This window comes from Salvia splendens, chromosome 10 (assembly GCF_004379255.2).
Source record: "Salvia splendens isolate huo1 chromosome 10, SspV2, whole genome shotgun sequence".
NCBI lineage: Eukaryota > Viridiplantae > Streptophyta > Magnoliopsida > Lamiales > Lamiaceae > Salvia > Salvia splendens.
In genome coordinates, this window is record NC_056041.1 from 9,371,989 (window position 1) to 9,388,856 (window position 16,868).

Consider the following 16,868-nt stretch of genomic DNA (forward strand, 5'->3'; position numbering starts at 1 on the left):
CACCCATTGGTCTTAAGATCAAACCCATGGATTTCTATGGGTACTATAGAATTTTTTTCTTTTGTCAATGAAACATGGGAGAATATACACATAAGCATACGAATGAGACGAGGAATTTCTTATCTATGGCGTTAATAGTAATTGACTTAATGGGGAAATCTATTGTTTTCTGATTGTGAAATTATTGATTGGATAACATGAAAATGAGCCAGTTCTAACAATAAAACAATTTAAGTACAAATTGGAAATGGTAAAGAATTAAAGAGGTAGTGAGAGAATTAAAATAGTAAGGGGGGAGGTTTAATTTGTGTGATTAGAGGATTAGACACGGAGGCCTTTGCAGCCAGGAATCTCAATCCATTCAATCTGGAGTTGGACTTGTCCGGATTCAACATCATTGAGTTTGAGGATCATGTCTTGTATCATCTTCCCTCCTTTGGTCCACACAATGAAGCTCTCCTCAGCCAGGCAGTTCTCCTTGGTCGGGAGCACCCTCTCCACATTCGTCCCTTCCGGCAGGCTCTGCAGCCCCAGCTTCAGGCATTTTATCAGCGGATCGATGTCTATCTGCGCGCTCCCCATGCTGTCATCCACCGTGAACGTGTCCTTGTCGAACACAGACTGCATAAACAAAACCATGCATCCCTAATTAACAATACTGCACTGTTTAGTGCGGAAGATAGATAAGATAAAATATGATAAGATATTATTGGCCGTGGATCTGTGGTAAAAGAAAAATTGTCACGGGTCAATTCTGCCACTAAATCCTTTTTTATATCCGCCTCTATTTGGTGATTTTTTTCATTTTAGGTCAGATAACTCCGAGACATGTAATAAGCATACGAGCACTATGGGAGAATCGAAATCCTTGATGTAGATAGTGAGTTCCTCGTTCCACACAGGGTTGCAGTTGCCCCTGACAACCTTGGTCTTGACCTTCTGGTTGGAGCATGAGATGACGCAGTAGGGGTCGCTGCTGAGGGTGTCGCGCACGGCCAGATGGATCCCACGGCGCACCCTGATCCGGATTAGTCCTAGCACATCCATGAGCTTGGCTTCAGCGACGCTGCCCTCACCCTTGGTTGATCCTTTTTTTCTGCTGCCCGCACCCTTGGTTGATCCTGCTGGTTTTCCTCCGCTGCTCTCACCCTTGGTTGATCCTGCTGGTTTTCCTCCTTCCTTCTTTCTCTTCTCCTTGATCTCGAAACAAGTGTGGGAGAGTTTGAAGGGATAGACAAAGAGCTGCTCAAGATCACTGCAGATATTCAAGGAGAACCTATACCACCGGCCATTGACCATCACCTATTCTATACATTACGCCTATCAATTAATTTTTTTTACCTCTTTCTCCTATCGACTTTATTCTAACTCATCCTTCCATTCCCACCTCCATTCTTTTATTATATACATGCATTTCTCCCACCATTTTCTCCCCAACCATTATTTTTTGTCCATTGCTTCAATGCTTCTATTGTCCACCACCCATGATCTATTCATTCATTTCATATCCTAAAAGTAGCTAGTGTTGCTTGATTTAATTCTATTTATGTTAATGGCAAGATATAGCAAAACAAAGACTCCAATTTAAATACTAACCTCTTAATAATAAATATGACTTTAACATCACGATGAATATTATAAGAAAATTGGTTATTGAGCCAAAATAGTAGTACTACACCTATTTCGTCCACATAAAGCTGCATAGCTTTCTCACAGCCACTTTGTCGTCCATGCCTTCCTCCTCCTCGCTTCTTCTCCGTCTCAACCCTCTTCCACTTGTTCAGCTGAGTTCAGGTAATTTCCATTGTCGGAGTTGCATCTGTAAAGAGTGAAAGATCGATGTCGCTAAGGACAGAGTAGATGACAAAGAAATTGATCAAGGACAGCATCATCTACATCAACGTTCCTACATTTGCCCACCAATTTCTTTCTCCCAATAAAACAAACATTATTTCTCAAATAAATACGGTATAACGAGTTGGTTGGTCTCAAATTGTTTGTTGAGAACTGAGAATTACAAGAATGGGCTTTTTTAACAGAGATAACGATGAGTCGATGATGATGATTGATTGGTTGGAATTCCACTTCTTTCCGCAATGAAGTCGTACTATAATTTTCATTTTAATTAATAACAATGAGTTTATTAAGTTAAAGAAATTAATAATGATTTCCTACAGAATTTGAACCCTAACCTATTTGTTGATCGAGGGGAGTCAAACATGTACTCCCTATTAGTCGGTTGTGGGGATTCAAATATCATGGAGAGGGGACCTATTAATTGACCGTTAAAACTTAAAACACATTTACCTATTTATTGTAGGAGAACTTATTGACCTATTATTGTGACGACTCTTTTTTTTCCTATTAATTGTGACGACTCAAACCTTTTAAATTTGTTCAGAATCACTTAATAACAATTAGCTGCGCATAAAAGTTTTAAATAAACGAAACAAATCCATAACCATTTGCTATGAGTTTCAGTGTTGCACAGTTTACTGGGAAATCTTTGTGATGTAATCAAACATAGGCCGAAGACATAATGAAGAAAACAACTTTATTCATGACCTCAAGGTTTACATTATTGACTCAAACATGTGACATGTTTGATTTGCAAAAATAAATAAATTAAAAAAAAAACTCCAAATCCTCATTCTAGTGAGAAGATATCTTGTGGCTTCGACATTTGGTGAACCATGACTTCCAAATCCCACCTCCGCCCGCCTTCCGCGGCGGCGCTTTCTTCATATCATCCGTCTGCGGTTTCTTGCACAGCACGAAGTTTCTCACGCCGGCTGATCCAATCGCCGCCCACGGAACCAAAGCTGCGCCCAAAACATTCAATTACCATCCAATTCATCATTAATCACCAATTAACATTCGATTTTGCCCTTAATTACATAATTAACGGTAACAATATACCTTCGGTTCCGGAGATTGGGCAGTAGAGGATGAAATGATCGAGATTGGATCCGAGCACAGGGAGCCTGCCCTCGCGCGCATACGATTTCAAAGCAGTGTCGATCACCGTGCCAACGAGCTCATCCTCGCTAACCACGAACCGGATCGGCCCAGCGCTCCCCAGCACATTCACGCTGATCAGAAACCGATTGCCCTTCGCCACCTGGTTCTTCTTCTGCTTCTGAAGCAACATTTTATTTATTTATTTATTTTCAATTTCAATGGGAAAAAAAGGAGGAGTGAGAATCCGAGAAAAAGAGAAGAGACGAAAATCCTTCACAAAAACGAATCGCTATTGTTTTCGCGGAGGGGGGGGGGGGACCAAAAGCACTGAATTCACGGGTCGACGCCGAGGCAGCGGTAATACCAGCCCTCCTTGCAGGATCCGAAGCAGAAAGAAACAGAAATCCCCCTTCTGGATGAAGAAGGGACGACCATTAACGACAAAGAGGGGATTTCCACCATTCACGATGAAGAGACAATTCGAGATTATTAGCGATGGAGCCAAAGGAAAACTGGAATTCTAATAGTGGAGAATTCTGGATTAAGAGAAAATTCGAGATTATTAGCGATGGAGCCAAAGGAAAACTGGAATTCTAATAGTGGAGAATTCTGGATTATGAATTTATGATGATGAAGAGAGAGAGAGAGAGAGAGAGAGAGAGGATTTATATGGAAAAGATGCAATTAGGGTTAGGATAGAATTGCAATGCGCGGTCGGTGTTGAGATGAGGATCGGCTGGATTTTGGGAAAGGTGAAGAACTACGATACGACGCCGCTTGAAACAACCAACCCACGCAACGCAAGCCTTGATTTATTTACTCACTGGGCCCCACTTCGACACCATTAATAAATAGCCTTGTGTTGATATATCTCTCACTCTCACTCTCACTCTCGCTCTCGCTCTCACATCTCTATCTCGTTCTCTCACTAAATTTTTTATTTTGCACTCTTTTTTAAGAAGAATTAAGATCCTAAAACATCGCATCTTTCCCACAAATAGGTATCAAGTTGTTGAATTAAAAGTGATTTGTCTTTTGAGAATCATTGCTCACCAATTAATTAAAACATTTCTTCTTTGCACTAATACAAATATACTTATATACCTGTAGATATTTGACATAATAATTGTGGCTTGTATTCAGCCCCAATTTAAGATCTGTAATAGAAAATAAAATATAAACTCAATCCAGATAAATATCAGTATTTCGTAAACAACAGCCGCTTGAGACAGGAAACTTAAAAACCTCGAAAATATGTAGCCGTACAATCACTCTTTTCTTCTGTTTCGTGTGATTGATGATCTACGTTCAATATAGGAGTATGAAAAATTACAGTTAATAGAATAGCATAACAAACAAATAGAGCTACGTTGTTCTTTCATCTCTATTTGACATTGGGGATTATGGGGTCAATTTTTGAAATGGGCTACATTTGGTCAAGATAGAATTGTGTAAGCATTAGGAATAGAGATAAATAATTTACTAGAGATATTTAATTAAAAAGCCATGACACTAACATTAGCAAATTTAATTAATTTCTTGAATAGGGGTGGACTATGTTGGATAAAGTGTGAGCTCTTAATGGATCATCTCTATGCGCATGCTAAAATTGGGCTTCTCCGAAGTGGAGTGTTGCAAGCCGAGTTCGAGGCCCAAGAAAAATTTGTGAAAATCTACAACTTAATACCAATATACTACAATCAAGACCACTACCCATGTTTATCTTTACAACATTTTTGCTCCAATAACTCTATCCAACATAAAAACACCCTTTTTGTAGAACTTGAATTGGTGGTAAGTGGTAATTCTTTGAACACCCCATACCAATTTTCATGGTTAGCACTCTCTGCCCATTATTTCAATGAAAACATTAACACGTTGGAATCCTATGCCCATATTTCAAACAGCCTCTCTAATCACATTAGCGATGGTGATTTCTTTTATAACTCTTGGCACATGACAATGCAAATGATCTTAACGACAAAATCTTGTTACAATTTCAAATAATATGCTTGAATAAACTTATTTTTGACCTGGAATTTAAGAAAATAATAGAATTATAATGATAGAGTTAAGCAATATGTCCCATTCAATATCAGTTGGAATAGAATTCAAAGGCAAGGGGACAATATGTGGTGGTGGGCATTATTTTAAGTGGAAGTCTGCCTTATTGACTTTCTACCCATTTTCCTTTTTTATTCCACACACTCTTAAATGCATGTAGAATATACTGTAGAAACTAGCTTTGAAAAGTGTCATCTTGCATTATAGTTGCACAATTACAACGTTTGGTCGAATTTATGGATTATTTTATATTTATCTCGCATTAATTCAAAATTTCAAACATCGTGAATATTTTCTCTCGTCAATATCATATAGATTGATTTGTTCACAACATGATCGTACCAAACTAGCAATTCAAATAGTAGTATTAAGTCTGTAATCTCACTCGCTCAACCATGAAAATTATTACTGGTAGTTTGAGAAATTATTAATGCGTATGAAAATTGTTTGGAGATAACTGACAGTTTGAGAAATCAAACTAAATGAGCATGGAAGTCCTTGAGAAATCAAAAGGCTCTATGAATAGCTATGTGCTGTTACTTTCATTTTTCATGTACTTTTCTTTGTATAAGTGTTGGTGATTATCTTTATAGAATTAGTTACTTTTAAACAATTATAGGAATTTTGGTTAAAGAATTATTGACACTTTTAGGGCTGGAGTCGCCGCAGCCGCGGCGATGTATTGTGGCGGACACGTCCGCCCCGGCGTGGACGGATGGGAGGGGGCGGAAAGGCCATCGCTGAGAACTCGGCGGGTGGGGAGCGGCGCGGTGATAGGCGCGACGGTCTACTGCGCGGCCGGAGCGCCGCGGCGGTGAACATATATTTTTTTTCGTTTTATTTTTTAAATTTATTTTAATTGCCTATAAATACACCCCATTCCCCTCATTATTTTCACACCATTCCAACTCTTTATTCCTACTTTGTCTCTCTAAAATTTGTGAATTCCATTGCTATTAAAAAATGGATGATTTGTGGAATGACACGTAAGATTCTCTTATTTAAGAGGTGCGGAGGGAAGCCGACAAGGAGGATGCGGCGCTGGCGGCGGAATTGGCGGAGGCGGCGCTCCCTCATGCGATTCATCATCGTCGGACAATCCCACGAGACCATACCGGAGCGCACCAGCGGCTGATGGTAGACTACTTTGGCCCCGTTACCCACCAAAGATTTTTCGTCGGCGTTTCAGAATGTTGCAACAGCTCTTTACCCATATAGCGACGACATTGGCGGCGCTGTAGAGGTGCTTCACCCTCCGGAGTGATTGCACTGGCCGGATCGGGCTGTCTACTTTTCAGAAATGCACCGCTGCAATTAGACAGTTTGCCTATGCCTTACCGGCTGATATGTTCGACGAATACCTACATATGGGTGAGACGACTAGCCTAGAGGTGCTCCGACAGTTTTGTAAGGGCATCCGAAAAATCTTTGGTCCGAAGTTCCTACGAAAGCCAACCTCTAATGAGTGCCATAGACTGCTAGATATGCACGGTTCGGTGCACGGTTTCCCAGGGATGATAGACAGCATCAATTGCAAGCATTGCGAGTAGAAAAACTGCCGGTGGCGTGGAAAGGCCAGTTCACTACGGATTTCAAAAGCAAACATCCATCGATGATTCTGGAAGTCGTTGCTGACTACCGTTTGCGGATCTGACATGCGTATTTCGGTGTTGCAGGTTCGAACAACGACATCAACGTTCTGCAGACATCGCCTCTCTTCAATGATAAGTGCCGGAGGGAGGATCCAGAAATCAGATTCGTAGCCAACGGAACGCAGTGCCACAGGGGATACTGAAAGAGCAGGTTTGCGTCAGGTGTCGTTCAAGCCCAGGTGTATCCTACTGATCAGGATAAAACAAGCCCCAGCTAATCCTGAACCTGGTATCAATAATTTCTCAACCCTCTTCTACTGGGTAGTATAGTGAAGGTAGGGGTCGAATCCCACAGAGATGGTGACGATTTGGAGTGATTGTGGTGATATTCTGGAAGGTTTGGTTAGTTACCACGCTTGGGTTGAGTTTCTACCTAGACGGAAAATTAAGATGGTACTCTACTGACTAAGACGGGTGAAGGGTGGTCGACATGTGGTTGCGTACGTGGAAATTGGTTTATGGGGTGTAACAGAAAAAATATGTGAAAAGTACTTGGTTTCTATAAAAGACTAAACTGAAGGTCAGAGAATAAGTGGTAGTTATGGTGACTGGGCTGACAGATCTGTAGGGTACAAGCTAAAAAGAGAAGGACAAAAGTAAAAAGCAACTAAAAAGCAAAGTGGTCCCAAAACTTGATGGAGATGTCATCTTCTTCAACATGAAAATAACCAGATCACCAACCAGATTCAACGCCATGAAAACACAGATTAACAGCTTCAGAACACAGATCTACTACCAAAATTCCAACTCTAACTCAAACACTGAAAATGAAACTTCGCCTACCGGCCAACATGCAAGGTGGTAAGAATCACGTAAACTGAGCTTCGCATGTAACAATCTTCTAACGCGATCAAACAGTAAACAACCAGCTAACTTAGAGAAATTAACTACTAAACTGAAATATGCGATTTAACACTAGAGACAACCGAAAATGCTAGATCTACGCTAACTAGGCAGAAAGAAGAAAGAACAACGATACAACCGAAACGAAACAACTTCATAGCATGTAGAAAACGTTGGATCGCAACCAAGTCTTCAAAATAAGCAAAATACTGGAAATGCGAAAGATCCAACGTAGAGAAAACAAACAAGATTAACTAGAAAGCAAATAAAGATTGTTTTGCCACTCCGGGTGATGGAACTGCTAACTACGATCGTGCTGACTGGAAAGAGAACGTCTGGAACTCCGGAGGTTTCTGGAACTCAGGTGATCATGACTATGGCGAGGAATGAGACTCTGGACTGGACTGAAGAACTGAACTTCCGAGAGATTTCTACCTAAGAGTGGATGATGATGATTCTTTTTATCTCTCCAAGTGGCTTCCTTTTATATGGAGGCTTGCCCTTGATTTTAGGGTAAAACCTCATTGCGAAATGACTTCTCTGCCCTTAATTGCGGTTGACCAGCCCCAGCTATCCTTCTTCTCCATCTCGAGCCATATTTTTTTGCATGCATCCTGGTCAGTATGTAATCGTTCTGACGCCCTTTTCACTTGAAGTATCCGAAGCTTTGCTTACTGGCTAGAACACTCATCCTGCACACTTAAGCAACTATTTTGCAGATATAATCCAATTATGCACATCATACTGACCAGTAACCAAGGCCTAGAATACGACTTATCAGATACTATTTGGCAGATGGGATATACCCTCTGATGTGAATCAAATTTACATTGTTATTCTCATAACTTTACATGATTTATATAGTTTGATGCTTGCAAAAGTGTGTTTTATGGTGTAGGAAGAGGAGTAAATGGTGAGACAAAGAAGGAAGCTCGGAGGGTGAAAATCTGTGCAGAAAGCTCTCAAAAGTGGCCACCCGGCCTGGTCAATTTAATGCCCAATAATTCAACCCGGCCGGGTGATTTTCGCGAGGCATGAGAAATCCAGGAGGGGTCGAATTTATGTCACCCGGCCGGGTTAATTTTATGCCCAAAAATTCAACCCGGCCGGGCTGATGAGCGAACTGCAAATTAGCAGTTTATACTGCAGTTTCGTTTTTCCCAAGGGGAGACGTGGGCTGGCAGAGGACGAAAAAAAAGGAGAAAAAGAAAGAGGGGAAAGAGATTGATGGGACATGTGCTGGGGGAGCATTGATTACTGACAAAATTGAGAAATTTGTAGTTTGACTTTGAGGTTTGAATTGCAAAAAGGAGAAGTGCCGATTTGTTTTGTGGATTCTTCAAACTTATTCCATCCATGAATCATAGGGTTTTTCTTCCATTGTCAATTGCTCCTAATTTAATTATGCTCGACTGAAAATCTTGTGTTGCTCCAAACATGTAATTGGATTTGTTCATGTGATTTATGCTATGTTCTTCTTTATCTTATGATCGTTTTTACCACAATTTTAGTGTTTGAATCTATTACTTTTGGTGCACCTTTTGTAGTAGATCTTTAGGCTTATTTGAATGTCTCTTTAACTTTGAATAAGTTGGAACATTGTGGTAATTAATTATCAATTAGATTTGTTCAAATGATAATTTGATAATGGATTTCATGTGCTAATAGTAGTTGATCTCTGATTCTCGCGCACCCGTAGGATTCTTAGATTAACGAAAATAAGTTTTTAGAATATGTGTTCAACTATTCTTAAGCTTTCGTATGTCAAGCATGTTTAGTGCTAGCATTGTGAACTGATTTTGAAGTCCCGTAATTCATAAGATAGAGTTGGATATTAGAATAAATCATCGTTTTATCCGTGAATGTTTGGAGTAACACGTTCTTCTCTTATTTCGTCTTGCTTGTTTAATCTTTTGTAATTGTTTTTGCATAATCTTTTAATCAAAATCTTCAAATCAAAATACCTCATTAGCATGTGTTTTCTGTGTTTAGGAGTTAATTAATCTTTACCTTCCCTGTGGATCGACACTCAAAGTACTACATTCGACCCTGTATTCTTGCAGTGTCGTTGTAATATTAGAGTTATTTTAGTAAACTTGAGTGATCTTGCATACAATATTTGAACTCGAAAATTACACATCAAGTTTTGGCGCCGTTGCCGGGGAAGGCAATAGATTGTTTAATTTCTAGTTTGTGTTCTGTGTTTTATTTGATCTTTCTTTTTATTTTGTAGGTACTCATTTCGTTTTCTTTGGAGGTGATAGCTATCTACCACGTCTGGACTTGAAGACGAAGGAGTATATTTTCTAGGTGACATTTTCTTAATTCTAGTTAGGTAGTTAGTTTCACTTAAGCACACATTTTTTATAGGACTTACCCCGAAGTTGTCGAGAGGTCTCGCTTTCGGTAATAGGAAATATAGTGTGTTTGTGCTTGGTGTATTTTCTGTTGCGCAGGTTTAAAAAAAAAAAAAAAAAAGCAGTGAATGCACACACGGTCACAAGGTACACCACCGTTTGGACTACTTTGTTATCAAAGAAGAAGTAAGGTTAGAGGGTCAGAGTTTGAGATCTTCCCGGACTATTCGAGTCCATTCAGGAGTAATCGACTCTTTGGTGAAGAAAGGGATCAGGATTCAGACGGTGAATCAATGGCTGAGAACAATGAGATTCCACCACCCGTGGTGAGGTTTGGCGACACTCTTAGGTCGGGAATTGAGCACCCGGGGGAGTTTGCCTACGCAAATGACAATGTCAACATTCCACCTCACTACATTAGTTTGGTGAATGGAGGAAATCTTTTCCATGGACGAGATGAGGAAGATCCGGTGAGCCATCTCAATGCCTTTTATGAGCTGACAAATTCTCATAGACCTCCAAATGTGGAGCATCATCGAATCAAGAGGGCCCTATTTCCGTTCTCGTTGAGGGAGAACGCAAGAGCGTGGTATGACTCACTCCCGGGCTACAACATAGCAACGTTCCAAGAGTTGAAGACGTTGTTCCTCTTGGAATACAATTCTCCTATGAAGATTGAGAAGTTGAGAGAGGAGATCACCTCTTTCCGACAGAAGTGTGACGAGTCCTTCGCGGAAGCATGGAAGAGATTCACGGAATTGATAAGGAAATGCCCAAGTCACGGACTAGCTCCGGGGCATGACCTTTTGAAATTCTACAAGGGACTCAACAGTGAAGGCACGAGATTGGTGACTACAGGTTCGAATGGGAACCTAGATGATCTAACTCACGATGAGGTGAGGGCTTTGTTTCAAAGGCTGGCCAACAATCAACGGAATTGGCACAATCCAAGGCGAGTGGCTGATAGAGCAGGAGATACATTTGGTGCTACAAAGGATGCGGAAAGAGTGACCGCAATTGAGGCTCAACTGGCGGACATTAGCACTCAAATGTCGTCGATGACAAAGGCAGTTAAATCTCTTCAACTGACTCCTCAACCCCAAGCTGTGACGGTGATGAGATGCGGGTTGTGCCAAGGCGGGCATCATACTGATCAGTGCCCAAGTCTTCAAGGACCTCCCGTGGAGGATGTGAACTATATTGGCAACAATCGCCAAGGGTTCAATCAAGGCAACCAATATAACAATCAGCAAAATTGGAGGCCTCAACAAACGGGATGGAATCAAGCTGGTCCTAGCAACAACTCGGGTAATCAATGGAGGAACAATACTCAACCCCCGGGTTATGAGAAGAAGCCATCAGTCGAAGATCAGTTGGGACAGATTCTCTCTTTTATGTCTAAGAGTCAAAAGGAGAACGAAAATTTCAAGGACAAGACAGTGGAAAAGTTTGGGCAGATGGAGGCTACTATGAGAAATCTCGAGACTCAGATTGGACAGCTGGCTACGGCATCACATACGAGGATTCCTAACACTATCCCAAGTAATACTGTACCCAACCCGAGAGGCAATGAACAGTGTAAGGTAGTGACGTTGAGAAGTGGTCGTGAGTTGGATTCTACACCATTAATGGACGGCCAAGGTACTTCCGGCATCTCACACGCAGGGGCGGATGAGATGTTAGGCTTGCATTCCTCGCACGCAGGGGCGGATGAGGCATGTAAGGGAAGTCCCGCGTTGGTGCATGGTGCCCAACATGGTCAAGAACAGGCTGCATCCGGCAGCAAGGAACATTTCCCGACGAGCAAGTGTTGCAAGTGGAGGCTCGAGAAACATATGTGCCGTGGTTTGCCAATTTGGCGAACTACCTTGTCACGGGTATTATACCAGAAGGGTTGTCTTCTAACCAAAAGAAGAAATTTTTGAGTGACACCCGCACGTATGTTTGGGAAGATCCGTTTCTCTTCCGCATTTGTAGTGGTGGAGTTATTCGAATGTGTGTTGGAGAGCATGAGCACCTTCAGATTTTATCTGCTTGCCATGATTCTGTGTATGGCGGCCACTTTGGAGCACGTCGAACCGCATTTAAGGTGCTTCAGTCCGGATTCTATTGGCCATCGATCTTCAAGGATGCAAAAGCCTATGTAGAGAGATGTGACAGTTGCCAAAGAACCGGCAATATCTCGTGGAGAAATGAAATGCCTATGAATAACATTCACGAGGTAGAACTTTTTGATGTTTGGGGTATAGACTTCATGGGACCGTTTCCCAAGTCTAATGGGCAGCAATACATTCTCGTAGCTGTCGATTATGTCTCCAAGTGGGTGGAGGCAGTGGCCTCGGCAACCAATGATGCCAAAGTGGTGTTGAAGTTCATCAAGAATCACATCTTTAACCGCTTTGGGACACCTCGAGCCATTATCAGTGATGGAGGAACTCATTTTTGCAACAAGTTGTTTGAAAACCTCCTAGGAAAGTATAGTGTCCAACACAAGGTTGCTACCCCTTATCATCCCCAAACGAGTGGTCAAGTTGAAGTATCCAATCGTGAGATAAAGCGGGTGCTTGAGAAAGTGGTAAGACCGTCTCGGAAGGATTGGGCTCAAAAGCTAGATGATGCTTTGTGGGCATATCGAACGGCGTATAAGACCCCGATTGGAACTTCGCCATACAAGTTGGTCTTTGGAAAAGCTTGTCATTTGCCGGTAGAACTGGAGCATAAAGCTTATTGGGCTTTGCAAAAGCTCAACGTGGATTATGATGCGGCAGCTGAGAAGAGAATGTTTGACATGAACGAAATGGATGAGTTTAGGCTTCATGCATATGAGAGCGTTGATCTCTACAAGGAGCGTGCTAAGAAGATACATGATGCAGCCATCAAGCCTCGTCATTTCCATGAAGGACAACTGGTCCTTCTATACAATTCTCGGCTCAAACTGTTTCCGGGCAAGCTCAAGTCAAGATGGTGGGGTCCTTATGTGGTGCACAAGGTGTACCCCTATGGTGCTGTGGACATTCGAGATCAGAAGAGTGATTCTATTTGGAAGGTGAATGGCCAACGCTTGAAGGCTTATGTTGGAGTTGAAAGTGGCATGGAGGCAAGAGAAGTGGCTTCTCTGGTGGAGCCAAAAGTGTAGATCAAGGATGAAGAAAGTCGAGCCAACGACTATAAACAAAGGCGCTGATTGGGAGGCAACCCAAGTTTTTTTTTTTTTCCTTTTATTTTTGTTTTCTTATGTTGGAGGTTTTGTTTACTCAATTCTTTCCTCTAACATTTATTTTGAATTGAGTGTTTCTTTTTGTAGGTTTTGTTTCTTTTTGTAGGAGCAACATGGAGATGTGACATTTGTTGGAGCTTAAGAGGAAGCACACCCACAAAGAGATATATACCCACCCTCCCACCCGAATGCACTATGGACTTCATGCCAAGTTTGGGGGAGTTATCTTTCCCTTTACTTTATAATTGTTCTTCTATGCATGCATTGAGGACAATGACGCATTCAAGTTTGGGGGGGTTGTCAATGATTTTTATGCTTGATGCATGTTTTTTGGGTGTATTATTTGATAAAGGTGTTTTGAATCAATGTATTTGACGGGTGCATGCTTTATCTTCGGCTTTCTGGTTGGGAATTCGTGCTTGATTTTACTTGATCTTTGAAGTCTATGATGAATGGAATGGGTGCATGAATCTATTTGAAAAAGCATGTCGTGATTACATCCGATTTCTTGAGTTGAGGAGAGTGTGAAAATCGCTTGACTTGTGGAAATTATGTTGGATTGATTTGCTTTATCGAGTGAAGTGCTTGCGTTCGTTTGTGTTAACGATTTGGGAGGATAAGGCACTAGGATAAACTCTATGGCCAAATGATCACATGCCTAGTCCATCACATGATCCCCTAGAAGCCACTTTGAGCTTAATTCCCTATTCTTTGTGTAAACACTTAGCCAAACACTTAGCCACTGAAATAAGCCTAATTTTAGCCTCATCGATTGACCTTGCTACTATTTGGGTGCTAAATACAAGTTGAGCTTTGTGGTTTGAGTTTGAGTGTGGGGTGGTGAATTGTAAAGTATAGATATCTCTAGACTCGATGTAATGTGAAAAGAATGAAGTTCTTAGAAAAAGAAAAGAAAAAAAAAGAAAAAGACGACCTCTAAATTCGCAAAAGTCAAGGTCTTTACAAAAGAAAAGAAAAAGAAAAAGAAAGAATAAGTTGATGAAATAAAGATAGAGCTTCGACATTTGTTTGATGTAATCTTGTCTAGAATAGATCTCAAGTTTGGGGGAGTGTGAGTTGGGTTGTAAAATTGTTATTGTTCTATCTTTGGAAGGATGGTTTAGGAGGGAAGATTTTGGCACTCAAATGTGTAGCCTTTGAGCTCATCATCCATATTTATCCTACCTTGTCCCTAGCCCCATTACAACCTTGAACGAAGACCTTGGACCTAATCGTTGATGCTTGTGGATGTACGTAAATAGCTTGGTAGAGTTAAAGAAGTTTGGTTTGAAATCCGCGAGTCTATGTGGTAAGTAATGCTTGATGAGTCAATGATGACGGTTTGAGTTGTATGATCCTATGCTTGGACTTACTTTGATGTGTACCTTGACTTGAAGTTCTAAGTTGATAAGTGATGGTTCATGAGAGTGGGAAATCTTGATTGAAATTGTTGGGGGTTTAGACTTTGTCATTCATGTCTCTACGTGATTCATTCTTTTGAAAACTTTTGAAAAAAAAAAAAACTTTTGTGAGTTGAGCTTCAAAGTGTTGTGTTTTATATGATCTTGCCCGAGGACGAGCAAGTAAATAAGTTTGGGGGTATTTGATGTGAATCAAATTTACATTGTTATTCTCATAACTTTACATGATTTATATAGTTTGATGCTTGCAAAAGTGTGTTTTATGGTGTAGGAAGAGGAGTAAATGGTGAGACAAAGAAGGAAGCTCGGAGGGTGAAAATCTGTGCAGAAAGCTCTCAAAAGTGGCCACCCGGCCGGGTCAATTTAATGCCCAATAATTCAACCCGGCCGGGTGATTTTCGCGAGGCATGAGAAATCCAGGAGGGGTCGAATTTATGTCACCCGGCCGGGTTAATTTTATGCCCAAAAATTCAACCCGGCCGGGCTGATGAGCGAACTGCAAATTAGCAGTTTATACTGCAGTTTCGTTTTTCCCAAGGGGAGACGTGGGCTGGCAGAGGACGAAAAAAAAGGAGAAAAAGAAAGAGGGGAAAGAGATTGATGGGACATGTGCTGGGGGAGCATTGATTACTGACAAAATTGAGAAATTTGTAGTTTGACTTTGAGGTTTGAATTGCAAAAAGGAGAAGTGCCGATTTGTTTTGTGGATTCTTCAAACTTATTCCATCCATGAATCATAGGGTTTTTCTTCCATTGTCAATTGCTCCTAATTTAATTATGCTCGACTGAAAATCTTGTGTTGCTCCAAACATGTAATTGGATAATTTGTTCATGTGATTTATGCTATGTTCTTCTTTATCTTATGATCGTTTTTACCACAATTTTAGTGTTTGAATCTATTACTTTTGGTGCACCTTTTGTAGTAGATCTTTAGGCTTATTTGAATGTCTCTTTAACTTTGAATAAGTTGGAACATTGTGGTAATTAATTATCAATTAGATTTGTTCAAATGATAATTTGGTAATGGATTTCATGTGCTAATAGTAGTTGATCTCTGATTCTCGCGCACCCGTAGGATTCTTAGATTAACGAAAATAAGTTTTTAGAATATGTGTTCAACTATTCTTAAGCTTTCGTATGTCAAGCATGTTTAGTGCTAGCATTGTGAACTGATTTTGAAGTCCCGTAATTCATAAGATAGAGTTGGATATTAGAATAAATCATCGTTTTATCCGTGAATGTTTGGAGTAACACGTTCTTCTCTTATTTCGTCTTGCTTGTTTAATCTTTTGTAATTGTTTTTGCATAATCTTTTAATCAAAATCTTCAAATCAAAATACCTCATTAGCATGTGTTTTCTGTGTTTAGGAGTTAATTAATCTTTACCTTCCCTGTGGATCGACACTCAAAGTACTACATTCGACCCTGTATTCTTGCAGTGTCGTTGTAATATTAGAGTTATTTTAGTAAACTTGAGTGATCTTGCATACAATATTTGAACTCGAAAATTACACATCACTCTCGTTGGCCTGTATTCGTCAAGACAGTTCGCCAACCGGTTGGACCAAAGAAATAATATTTTGCGCGAAAACAAGAGGCTGCTAGGAAGGATGTTGAGCGAGCTTTTGGTGTGCTCCAAGCACGATGGGCCATTATACGGTGCCCGGCACGAGTTTGGCACGAAGATGATGTCACGAATATTATGTTAGCATGTATCATATTGCACAATATGATAATAGAAGATGAAGGATCTGCTGCAGAGCGCTGGGCACCGGAAGATGGTGCAAGTACAAGTCACAGTGTTGTCTCCGCACCGATACAGATGGGGGTACCACGTAGTAATGAATATCTGCTCCAACGTTTCACTGATATGCGCATGAGCACAGCACATACCCAACTCCAAGCCGATTTGATTGAAGAGGTCTGGGCACGTAGGGGAGGGGGCGCAGCGTGAAGAACATTTGTGATTCTCCATAGATGAAATTTTCGTTGTATAATTATTCCCTTACTTTAATACGAAGAAAATTTAGTTTTCAATTTTAATTTATTAAATAGCATTTTTTAATTATGTATAGTCCGATAATTTAATCTTCATTGAATTAAAATATATAAAGAATAAAATAAAGTGAAATGTGGCCAAAAAAATATCCACTATTGCCGTGGAAGCTTTTTTTTGTGGTTGTGGACAAATCAGAAGTGGTTGTGGAAAAAAAAGTGGCGGGGCGAGTGGAAGTGTCCACGCTATTACTATTGTGGATACTCTTAATAGTGCGATGCGAATTTTGGATTAAAGAATGTCCTTGCAATAAGGGAAAGAATCTTTAATATTTCGTATCAACTTTAATGTAAACAT

General features: G+C 40.6%; 2 protein-coding genes and 1 non-coding gene across 3 annotated transcripts; all 3 read right to left on the reverse strand.

The window, feature by feature from the left end:
* Positions 1–141: 141 nt before the first annotated feature.
* On the reverse strand, positions 142–1,360 carry LOC121751460 (protein C2-DOMAIN ABA-RELATED 7-like). The gene is made up of 2 exons (XM_042146212.1): positions 844–1,360; positions 142–621 (listed from the first exon to the last, which is right to left on the reverse strand). The coding sequence occupies exons 1-2, from the start codon at positions 1,297–1,299 to the stop codon at positions 322–324; spliced, it is 756 nt and encodes a 251-aa protein (XP_042002146.1). The 5' UTR covers positions 1,300–1,360; the 3' UTR covers positions 142–321.
* A 1,177-nt stretch (positions 1,361–2,537) lies between these two features.
* On the reverse strand, positions 2,538–3,883 carry LOC121750194. Its single transcript, XM_042144677.1, has 2 exons — positions 2,920–3,883; positions 2,538–2,822 (listed from the first exon to the last, which is right to left on the reverse strand). Exons 1-2 carry the CDS (start codon positions 3,149–3,151, stop codon positions 2,653–2,655), a joined length of 402 nt encoding a protein of 133 aa, XP_042000611.1. The 5' UTR covers positions 3,152–3,883; the 3' UTR covers positions 2,538–2,652.
* Positions 3,884–10,557: 6,674 nt separating this feature from the next.
* On the reverse strand, positions 10,558–10,664 carry LOC121753466. The gene has a single exon (XR_006040440.1). It is a non-coding gene; the product is annotated as a small nucleolar RNA R71 (small nucleolar RNA).
* Between the last annotated feature and the right edge of the window lie 6,204 nt (positions 10,665–16,868).